The 12,036-nt window shown below is 36.4% G+C and overlaps 1 protein-coding gene across 1 annotated transcript in view; it reads right to left on the bottom strand.

Moving 5' to 3' along the window:
- The window catches only part of STARD13 (StAR related lipid transfer domain containing 13), a 282,314-nt gene that overhangs the window by 199,457 nt on the left and 70,821 nt on the right, over positions 1 to 12,036 (bottom strand). The window contains exons 3-4 of the mRNA XM_064716212.1: positions 10,618 to 10,764; positions 6,170 to 6,301 (exon numbers count right to left, since the gene is read on the bottom strand). Of these exons, the coding sequence (XP_064572282.1) occupies positions 6,170 to 6,301; positions 10,618 to 10,764 (279 nt within the window). The remainder of the gene's footprint in view (positions 1 to 6,169; positions 6,302 to 10,617; positions 10,765 to 12,036) is intronic.

Raw genomic sequence — 12,036 nt, 5'->3', positions numbered from 1 at the left:
TCAGTTTGTCTTGAAGAGCAATGTATTTCTGAGGCTGCATTTCTGCTAACACTGAAACATAAGTCAGCAAATTTAGTGTTTATTTTTAGCAAAAATACACTACTATGAAATAGTGTTCCTGCAAACAGTCAGTGTTACCAGAAATAAAACACTAAAGTGTTTCTGCAAAATAATTCAGTCAGAAGATCTGAAAACTAACATATTTCAACAAATTTCATTCTAGAATATTTAAATTTACATATGATAAATATGTCTACAAAAGTCAAGTGGCACACATAGGATCAATTTGGGATGTATATACTGATTAAATAATGCCAGCCTGCAACTCTTATTTTGTCACTGGAGCTGGAACTAGAAGGCAAATCTCACTGTGTGAGTTTGGGACAGTTATAATGAGAAAGGGATTGGGCTGGCTCAGAAAAGTGCTCACTCAATAAATTTTGCTGGCAGTTTCTGCTCATGGGGTTTTGGCAAAATCACCACCAAGCCCAGCTGCTCTGCTGCTACTGCCATCCCTGGTGGACCTGCTGGCTGCCCTTGCAGAGGTGGGTGACCTCTATTTTCCAGCCGCTCCTGCAGTTTCTCCATTGTTCAAAGCTTTTCTTGCAATATAAACAGACATTATCAGTTTGAACTACATAAATAGCCATGTAATGCCAAGCAATAAAAAGAACCAATTCTAGCCTCCTCCTGACACAGATTTGGACTTCATATACCTTTTGAAGTACATTAAATGAACTTTACTCTGAAATCAGTTGGAAACTTCAATTTGACTTTATACTGTATACAAAAAAAACCCATATAAATTATGTTGGCTACATCCATCAGAGAATAATTGTTTTAAAATTATTTTTCAATGGCATTTTATGAATAAGACAGCTCTTTCCTTTCCTGCACAGATAACTCAATTAGTTTTACAAATAAAATACAAATACAAAATACAAAGTATGTCCCTAGCCTGCAGGTAATCCTTATGAAAACTAAATTAAAATAATGAAATTGATGCAAAATACTGCTTTAAAAGTTACCATTAATACCATTAACATACTTTAAATTAAATAAATATTTTCATGGATCAAATTATTTAATCATAGCAATTTGAAGTAATTTTAAATGCTGCATAGCTACATTAGGATTATCATCTTCAGCTGGTGACAGCATTTTTGTCAGAAAAAAAATGGTATTGAGCAATTAATTAAAAAAAGAAATTGTATTGGGTCTGGCTGAGATGGAGTTAACTTCCCCAAATTCAGCCCTCAACAGGGCTGTGCTTTGTAGCTAGAAAGCTGTTGGTAACCTGCCATCATTTTAATGATGAGTTCAAGGACTGCTGAGCAGCCCTTGAAAGGCACCAAGGCTCTCTCCAACCTTGCCCCCTGACTCTCGAGGGCCAGTGGGCTGGGGGTGGACAAGATCTTCAGAGGGGACACAGCTGGGACAGCTGACCCAGGCTTGCTCAAAGGATATTCCAGTCCATATGATGCCTGCTCAGCAATAAAAGCCAAGATAAAAAAGGAAGAAGCAGAGAAGGGCTTTTATTATTTATAACATCTGTCTTCCAAAGCAACCATTACATGTCCTGAAGCCCAGCTTCCCCAGGCTGAACATGGCTTGCCAATGGGAAGTAGAGAATAAATATTTTGTTTTCTTTTGCTTCTGGATGCATAACCTTATCTTTTGCTTTATTAAAGTGCCTTTATCTTGCCACAAGTTTGTGGCAAAAAACACCACAAGTTTGGTGGTTTTTTTCCATCTAATTTCCCCACTGAAGGAACTGACTGTTGGGATGAGGGAATAAAGGCAAAAAGGAAAAGAAATGGGCTATGCTGGGTTCTTATGTTAGGGGCACACTTTGGCCAGAGTGCTGGCAAATGCACTGGAAACAAAGCAGATGAGAAAGCTTGAGTATTGTAGACATTGGAATACACAGCTCTCAGGAAGGAAGGGAGGCATCTGCCCTTCACTCCCTATTACTGATTTTCATTAGAGTTAGTACAATCTCTTCCTGGGCAATGGATTCTTTTACTACCAAGAAACTACTTAGTCTTAAAGCAAGGAAGATTCTGTCTTCCAGGAGCACCCGATGATCTCAGAAATGACTGCAAGTCCAGAGTGCTCCTGGGGAAGAAGGGTGTCTCAATATCCTCACTGTACAGGCAGAGCAGGGGAAGAACAGAGGCACAGAATCCTGTTCAGAGGCACAAAAGTGCACCATATGGGGGTACACGTGGAAGTGGAGTGGGTGACCTACCTGACTACTTCATCATGACTCTGTCTCAGTGAGATTCTGGTGAGATTAAGTACTGAACATAAGAAAAAAGGTTTTGCAAAGATGAGGTTTAAAGCTACCTGCAACTGTACTGGAGAGCTATTTTGCTGACATAATTAATAGCAGCATTAAAGAGGAAAGCAATTCACATGACTAAAGGACACAGTTTGAAATTTGTCTTTTCCAGAATGGGAACACTGGAGTTAGCACTCTATGAGGAAGGATGGTCTGGTAAGCAAAACCAGAGACTGTATATAGATTCTGCTCTTGACCATGTTGCAACCAATCATCTGGTTTTGAGACTTTGAGAAAGTAAGTGAAAACCTGATTTCTGCAAAAATTTCGCTACTTCTTCAGCATGAGTGATGCTATTTTTACAAATGAATTTAGTTGAAGCATAGACAGAAATCTTCAGCTCCAACATGGCCAAATAATTTTGTGTCCAAACACACTACATCTTTGAGGAAAAAGAGCATTGAATGCTATGTCTTCATCATTCAGCTCCAGGCTTCTTAGCTCATCTTCTTGCACTTTGTGGGTCATGAAAAGTAGCCCAAAACCAAGATGGCATAAGAAATCTTTGCCCAGAGATCGCACAAGTCTTCTTGGGGCTTTACTATCAACTTTATTAGTGGGGGCAAGGTCAGAGTAAAGCATGATCTGCCTAATCTTCACCTTGGGAAACACACCCTAATAGATAATGGGATGGAACTATTGATATCAATTCTACCATGAAGTGATAAGTTATGACTGTATCCAGCAGTGACAGTGCATGAAACTTATTCTGGAGTCAGGTTTAGGCACTTGTAATCTCAGATGTAAAATTAATACTGCTTACATATTTTGCAGAGAAATTAAGGATCAGCTCAAGGTCTGTAAATAGCTTAAGATCCTCAAAATTGTAAAGATGGAAGGAATTATTCTGTCCCACCCCATTTACTATAATGAAAGCAACTTCAGTTTACCCTTTTAAAAAAATATGGAAAAGTCTGTATCTTAAGGAATAAGCAGTGAAAATCTGTGTCTTGGAGAGATATGACAGACTAATGCAGACTGCATGCCTGGAGCTAGACATAGCATTATTTGAATTTGCATGAAAAATAGCACCAAAAGCAGCACTTTGAAGGAAGTAAAATGATCAACTCTCCTGAATGACATCTGCAAACACCAGTTTCAATATTTATTCCTAATTTAAAGCACTGTGCAATAAAAAAGCAGCTCACTAATTTCTTAAGAAACTCTTGCCTTCAGTTTTCTAGAATCTCTGATGCCCTAAGAAACATTTGTACTTTCTGCATTACTCTGCTTTTACTCCAGTATACAAAAATGATTGATGTGATGCATGGACTGTACTGATGAGGATTCTTAGAATTGCTTTTTATCATGCTAGTATTTCCCAATTTTCAACAAAATGAAAAAAAAACCAAACCAGACTTCAGAAAAAAAAAAAAAAACAAACCCAAAACTTACATCCTCTGCCTTTCCTCCCACACACCAGTAGCCAAACAACAGCATTACTGCAACACCACTTTGAAAATATTTGCATAGTACTAGTGGGAAGGCAGCTAAGCTGTGATACTTGTACATGCCTGAACATTTGGCCAAGGTAAAAAACAAATAAAGTTGGCAAGTTTCTTTTTAATTAATTCTGTTATCTATTCCAACTAGAACAAGCAACAAATCAGAACAAATGTTTGTGCTTTTGTAGAAATGGAAAATATCAAACCTATTCTCCAAGGAAAGGAAATAGCTAGTGGGAAGACAATAATGTTTTCAATTAGCAAGCAAGCGGAGCCAACCTTCAAATTTCCTTTTCAGTGCACAGAAGTAGGTTCATTTAAAGAAATAGAGAATTTTTATGGTGGTACGCATATCATTCTTTGGTAGATAAATACGACAGTGTTCAAGATATCTTTAATATAATAGATTTTTCTTTAATCCAAATTGTATAGATAACTTAAAATAAGCACCTTGTTCAGGGAATGAGAACTGCTGAGATATTGGCTCAATGTGTAATTACTGCTAACACCTATTGTCTTAGGGACAGGAGAAAAAGAGGGGGAGAAATGTGATGCCAATGTCTGAAAATGCCTCTGAGGTTATTTGTGGAAGAGATGCTAGTACAACTGATATGCATGGCAGAAAACTGACAGAAAGTATGCTTAAGGACATATGGACAGTAACACAGAATAATGGGTTAGAATAATTGGGATTTTGGAGGCCAGCTTGTTTGAATGATCATGCAGATACAGGCAATTTGACTGCTACACTTCCATTTCAAAAAGCTTCTGATGAAGTTGACCATCAATCTCAAACTATGCTATGAAGGAGGAACTACAAAAAAGAGGCCAAGAAATAAAAATGGATTTTCATTGCTAACTAAAAGTGAAAAAAGAAGGTTCAGAATAATTGATCCTTTTCTTTTACAGTGGATGGATATTACCTGACAGTCTCATGGATCTGTTTTCAGTACACTCACAAATGAATTGGAAAATGGAGGAATAAAATTCACAAATCAATCGGAAAATGGAGGAATAAAAGGGGACAGTTTTCTGATAATATTCAACTACAGAGGTTAATAAAACCAAATACTTGCTGCAAGAGGACATCATGATGTCGAATGGTTGTAATACAAGCAGAAAAATGAAAATCAATAGTAAATACAGTCATTTGCTGGAAGAAAAAGAAAACAAACAAACAAGAAAATCAGCCTCAGGTATTCACTACTTCCTACAAGATGCCTGAGATTCAGTTTTTGCCAGTACAAGAATTACAGCCAAAATGATAATTCAGTAACAAAATTATAATAAGAAAAAGGTGTTGTATCACCTACTCCACAAGTGAACTTTGGAAATCAAAGTATCTTTGTTCTTTTGAATATCAAAAGAACAAACAAATACAAATGAGTACAAAAGGCACAACTAGAGTCGAAAAAGACTCTTAGGGGCTGTTAATTACAAAAAGGCAATATAGTGTCTATCTTCAATGTGCCTGCATGATAAATACCTCAAAGGAAGTTGAGATGGCTTACTATCTGCTTACTATGTCCTTACACTTGTTTCCTGAACATCCAACACTGGCCACTGGCAAAGAAAGGACACAGGGCAATTAGTACTTTTGATTCAATCCAGTGCAGCCACTTTTTATGTTGCATGATGATCACAAGTACTGCTGGCACACAATTTAAAAAAGGGAGACAAAAACTATCTACATTTCCAAACGAAGACACTGATCCTAAAGTAGCTTACATTTAGCTATTAGGAAAGTAAATCAAAGCCTTTTGAGAAAACTTTCTGATGGATTTTGACGGATTTTGATTGCAGGCTATAGCCATCACCTTGTAAAAAAAAAAAAAAAAACAAGTAAATATTTCTATTATTGGTTAGAAATGGGATCTAACTAAAATTCCAGAGTTGAGCACTGAGGCTTGCAGAGAATGCAGTAAGGAATTCACATGAATTGAGCACAACCAACTGTCAAGCTAAAAAATCCTAAGAGAGTACTTCTAAAATAAGCCATGAAGAAAAAGCTGTGGTGGTTGCTCTGATGCCTGGAATCCATCACATGCTCCCTACAGATGAATTACTCTTTAGAAGTGCCTGTTTCTTTCCATTGACTATGAAGTGACAAGTTCACATGTAGAAGTTTTCATCAGTGGCCTAAAATCAGATTAGATGAACCCCACAGCCCTGGAGCCTCATTTACTGAAGTCTTCCTTAACTTTTATCTATACCTGCTTTGTAAACCAAACTCCTCCATGCAGTGCAGTATTTGCACGAATTAAACATTTGATGTGTGTGGAACAAATTATTTCAAAGAAATACACTGACAATTTTAATGATACAGTGTAAATTCTGAGGTTACTGAACCTGAGAGTCAGATAATGCTGTAGCTACTTACATCAGTTTTAGGTCGTGCTCCAGTCAACACTTGGTAAGGTAAACAATTTAGATGCTGGTAGTCTCCTCTTCTTTTCCAAGATCCTTTTTCTTGATGATCTCCATAAAGGCCTGTCTCTACTTGAACAGGGCACTGTAAGAGAATTTTAAAAACTCTATAAATAAAGACAAGTCACATTTTTAATGTGAACTCTAAGATAAAAACTTAGGAATTTTATCTTTTCCTCTGATTTTATCTTTTCCTCTGGATTTTTTTTTCCTCTGATGAAAGGCAAACATTTGGTTTTGATCTTTTTTTTTCTTAAAAGCACTTGCTACATCATTTTTACACTTTGCTAAACTAGACATCCCATCATTATGGAAAGTTGCTTCCTTAACATCCAGTATACACAACTGGAGAACTAATCAATAAAAGTACACCTTCCTGTAACTTAAAGGAACTGAATCACTTTGTAGAAAGAGAAATGGTTTTATTCAAATTATTTTTAAACTATCTTTTAACTTTTTTTCATGTTTATTTTTGTATATTAAACAGAGACCTAGAAAATCCCCATTTTCAAATTACAGATTCTGAACTTTCAAATAAATGTTTCTTATTTGCCAAAACCTGGGGAGTTCTCATTTAATTGTTCCACTCCCACACCATTTTTTAAAAGATGGATGTCCTAACTCTGGGCCCGCACTGAATGCAGTGTCAAGAAGAGACCAACTGCACAACATTCCCTCAAGTATCCTGGTTTGCCCAAGGAAAAACTGGGTGAGTGAGCAAGAAGCAATACATGCTGCGATCCAGCAGAAATCATACTACAGACAATCAGGGAAACAGGGTCATGGGCGCACTGCAGAGCAGTCCCAAGCTGTCGGGGACAATCATTCTAATCAGCCCATTTTCAGGCTCTTCCTCTCCACAAAGTAACAAATGGGCTGCTGATCATTAATAGCAATTGCCCAGTTCCCAGTTAGTATATTTTGTAAGGATGTAAAATGAGGAGGCTTTGAAAAGGTGACAAAATAATTAGTATGCAACCCCTAAAAAGTTTGAAGACAATATACTAAAGCAAGACAATTAAATGAATACCTAAGTTAAAGAAAAAGCTTTGTTTAATGAAAGTCATATCTCTAACATAAGATGATCAAAAATAAACAGGATTTCCCTGTCATTCATGAATAATAAAAGACTGAAACTGAAAAAAATTTGATTCTCATTCTCAAGATTTCCTGCTTTTTCTGTAGTGAAACTGAGTACAAGATACTAAGTGGCAATGAAGCAGATACATTAAACAATGGGGAAACACACCACAGCAAAAGTGATTTATCTCTGATGTTTCATTTACAAAGTGCCTCCTCCTATACTGCTAAAAAGGATTCTTTTTTTCATAAGAAAGGTACAGATTTTACAGGAGTAGAGCTATTGAATGTGTTTTTCCAAAACTAGCAGTTTTGTTGTTAGTACATTCAGAGAGTACAGCTTTTTGCGGTTAAATTGTGTTCATTGCATTGATGAGGGAGTGTTTCAGAAAATAATTTAATTATAGACAATTATTTTTAACATCTTTGGATCAGCTACTGAAGAATCCAGTCAATGCTACATCCTCATAACATTTGCCAACAAAAAAATGACCACTAGCAATTTGTGGTTTACACAGATGTAGGAACAAGTAATCCCTTAGCATTCATGCAAAAGCTATTATGTTTTAGAAAACACCTTGAATTTTCTCACTAAAACACTGCAAAACTCTCTGCCCTCACCCAACAGGTCCCATAATATTTATTCACCCAGCGCATATATTGGCTTCTTCTGTAAAAAAAAAAAAAAAAAAAAAAAATCTGTATTATTAATAACAGATACCTTCAAAACAGGAAAATGCAAAGAGTAAAAAAAAAATCAAAGAATTACTTGCATAAACAGGTGAAAAATCCTTCAGTAGATAACTGACTGGCTCCAACTAGTGATTAAATTACAAAATATATTTCTGTGATATAGCATTTGCCATAAGGAATGACTGTCATCTGTTAAAAATTGTCCACACCCTCAAGAGAACAACTTTCAGAGCAGCAGCTCCAGCAAACCATGTCCCCACTCATGCAGTAGTCACTTGCTTTGGAGATTTTGGGTCTCCATCTCAGTCTTACACCTTTAAACAGTTCACCCAAAATCACTGTTAATCATGATTTCTTGTGTCAGTTCCCAGTTGAGGATAAAACCATATTAAGAACACAAAAGTGGTTCATTTTATAGAAGCCCAATTTACACAGTTACTGGTAAACATATGCTTGAGAGAGGTCTTCTTTCTTTTCAAGTTTCATGGTAAGTGACAAGAATAAAACATTTGATATGTGTGGAACAAATTACAAGCTATAGTTAGAAATATGGTACAAATAGCATGGACTGATAGAATATAAACTACTCATACAACTTGTGTGAAAACCAGACTGTTATTTTTTCCACTGCAACTGTCATTTTGAAATCTGCAGTATCTGTTTCTTTATGGAGAGATTTAGGAGGATCTATCTCTTCTTTGACTATAAAGTAAAACTAAATCCACGCATTCTGAGGCAAATTATTAATTAATATTTAAATCAGAGCAGATGATTCCCTTGCTGTATAAATTCTTTTCCAGGAGACAGCAAATGGTATCCCATCATCAGTTCCACAACAGATTTTCTAAGACTCTTTTATTGCTCTGATCTTGCTGGTCTTATCAGAAAGACTTTGTATTAAGTGAGCTGTCCAGTTTCTGTATTGAAATTGGCTCTTGGAGGTTTAAAGGTAATTTCCAGTTTGTCATATAAGGCTACAAAAAATGTGTCTGACTCACATATTTGCCTGTCCACAGACAACTAAAATGAAGAGATCTCTTCTATTTAGAGTGAGAAGAGGTGGTTGATAAAGAGAACTGCAATTCCTCAAATATCATGCTAAGCAAAACAGTAATTTTAGTGCTGGTGTTTGGAACATCCTAACACCCTAGCAGGGGCTCTTGGTGGGAGCATATGTCCCAGGAAAAAGGCTGTGATGAGGCCTCGGGAAGAGAAGTGGTGTGCTGGGGTGCTGGTGATGGCATTCTCTGTGCAACCATTTCTGATGATGCTGTTCTTATGTATCAAAGTTCATTTGAAAAAGTCACCTATTTAGATTTTTCTGCTGTTTACATGCAATATGCCCTTCAGTGAGTGCTTCAGCAAAGAATTTGAAGTCCTATGATCCTCAGGCCAACATGAAGAAAGAATGATGCCTAACCAAACCACAGCTTTTACCTTAGTAGAATAGGCACAGCCATAAAAAATGGGTGTTTGGATCACTGGTTACCAGACTCTCACAATGAGAAGTGTTTAAACTCTGATGGCTGGGATTTCACTTTCAGACAGAAAAGCAGACTACACTGCCACTGTATTTTGACAGAAGATATGGAGCATTCTCCTACAAGAAGACAGAACACTGTCCCTTAATAGGCAAATTAATTATGAAATTAATTCAGCTGGACAGAGCTGGTTCTAACTGGCTGACATGTACAGCAAGAAAGAAATGAGAGATGGCCATGGCCACTCTGTTACTAACACTCTCTCTGTAGAACTTAGAAACACAAAGTGCAAGAGTCTGAATGTCCCACTTAGAGAGACATGAACATATACATTGTGATGATCCACAAAGATGCTTACTTCAAGAATTTACTTTTACAAAATTAAGCAGCAGTGACAGCAAAAACATTCACAAAAGATCACCTTCCATGAACTTCATGCCAACATTCAGAGCAGAAAATCCTGACAATTCTATGTTAAGAACTGAGTTTAATCATAGCCTGAAGCAGAGAACACTTATATTTCTCATGCTGGTCATTCTCCATTAATTGCTTATATAAAAAAATTTGCTTATTCAAAAATTAATAAAATAACATCATTGCTCCTTTAATCCTATTTGTCCTCAAAACAAAAGCTTGAGAAACTGTCATCAACCGATGACACCTGTCATCACAAAATATTCTTAACTAGAGGATTGCACCTCTAAATCATCTATTCAAATAAAAGAGAGAGATAAAGAAAAAAAATCTAGTTATCCTGGGGTGACCAGGACACTAGTTCAACTTTTAATGAACAGTGTCTCTCTTGCTGTTATATCTTTAAATAAATATAACAAATATTAATAGGCTAGCACATAAATTAACAATCTGAAAAACAGGCAAGCAAATATCCCTTAAAAAAAACCAAAAGTGTATAATGATTTTAATCTATCCTGACAGAAAATTTACAAGTTTCACCCTATCACAGTTCTGCTTATTTGACCATTAGTTATCCAATGTCAGAAATTTCATTTTAATGAAAACTTCAACTTTACCCTAACACCTGAGCTCCTTGGCCCATTCTGAAACACAACTGGATCTAAAAACTATAGCTTGAGGAATGCTGTAGCTAAATGTTAGAGAACATCTCATATCACACACACATTCTTACCAGTTGCTTGTGCCTTTCAGAAGAAGGAGTACTGGAGGGAGAAGAGTCAGCACTCAGAGCTTCTTCAATATCTAAGTTCAACTGTTCCAGTTTCTTCATAAGCCATGACATAGAGTCTGGCCATTCAGATTCTTTTTCTGGTTGGGTCTAGAAGAAATCAAACACACATGAAGTCTTAAAATATTCAAGCTGTTTGTATCTTGAAGATGCTTATTTTTTTTCCAGCCCTCTTTCTCTGTCCTTGAGCAACATTTTTCCATTTAGAAAGCTTCAATTATCACTCCAATCCTGATGACACATATTCATAGCTGTTCTACATACTCAAATGACTTTTGTATATCTGAATAGCTTTCTATCACTTCATCTTGGGTGACCCACTGCTATTTAAAGCTAAGCAGAATCAAGACTAAAACTAAAGTCACTTTAATGCCTCTTCTTAAGCCACTTCTATTTCAGCATCTCTCCACAGATTGCTTGTTGCCAACAGGAACCAGAATATCGAAGGCCATCATGTGCACTGTATTATATTCCTTACTATAATTCTAGACTTGTCAAATCCTCTGCCCATATGGTGGGAATACTTTATTTGTCACTTTGTCACTAGGATGCATTTTTCCTTTTTATTGAAGAGCTTTACTGTATAACTAAAATTTTAATCCATTGTAATGTAATTGACAAAGATGCTTTCCTTATTCCTTAATTTCCTCAAAATCCTTTCCAGTACTCTCCTAAAGCACCTCTCCATGGTGGTCCCTATGCATGCTGATGCATTATGCCTTGTTTTCTTTATTCACACCACTTCTAGTGATCCCCTACAAAAACCAGTCACACTGACCTCCCTGTCAACACAGGCAGCTACTGCTCCCCAGAAGACTGTCCTGAAGCTACTTCAGTTCTTTCATCTTGCTTCCTTTCACAAACAATACATATCTTTGCACAGAAGATAATTCCATAGTGAGCATCATCAGACAAACTGTAATAATGCATTTTCATCCTGCCATAATCCTAAGAGCATCATAACAACTCCTCAAAGCCCAGGGGAGATAGATGAGTACTGTTATTACTATTACCTGATAAATCTTTATGGTGCTTTGTTTCCTTAGAGCATTTCACAACTGGAACTAAAAGATAACTAATTGGCTCACTATTGTAGAAAAAATACCCTTTACAAATAGAATCCAGGAGATTCACTCCTCTATTACACTGACATATATTATTACTAATGGAATTACTCATTTTCTCCCCAGTAACTAAGGTCCCAAATCATCAGACACTGAGTCTCATATTAGCAACAATTAGTCCCTTTAGAGGGGCTAATATGATCTTTTTAGAGATTGTTTCAAAGCACAGAAAAATAAATATACCAAATTTTACTTTTCCAAATCTTTCTTTGGAATTTCACCACTTTTTACAACCTCT

This window comes from Zonotrichia leucophrys, chromosome 1, assembly GCF_028769735.1.
Source record: "Zonotrichia leucophrys gambelii isolate GWCS_2022_RI chromosome 1, RI_Zleu_2.0, whole genome shotgun sequence".
Lineage (NCBI taxonomy): Eukaryota > Metazoa > Chordata > Aves > Passeriformes > Passerellidae > Zonotrichia > Zonotrichia leucophrys.
Note: the sequence above shows the minus strand (reverse complement) of the source record. Positions and strands in the feature narration are given on the sequence as shown.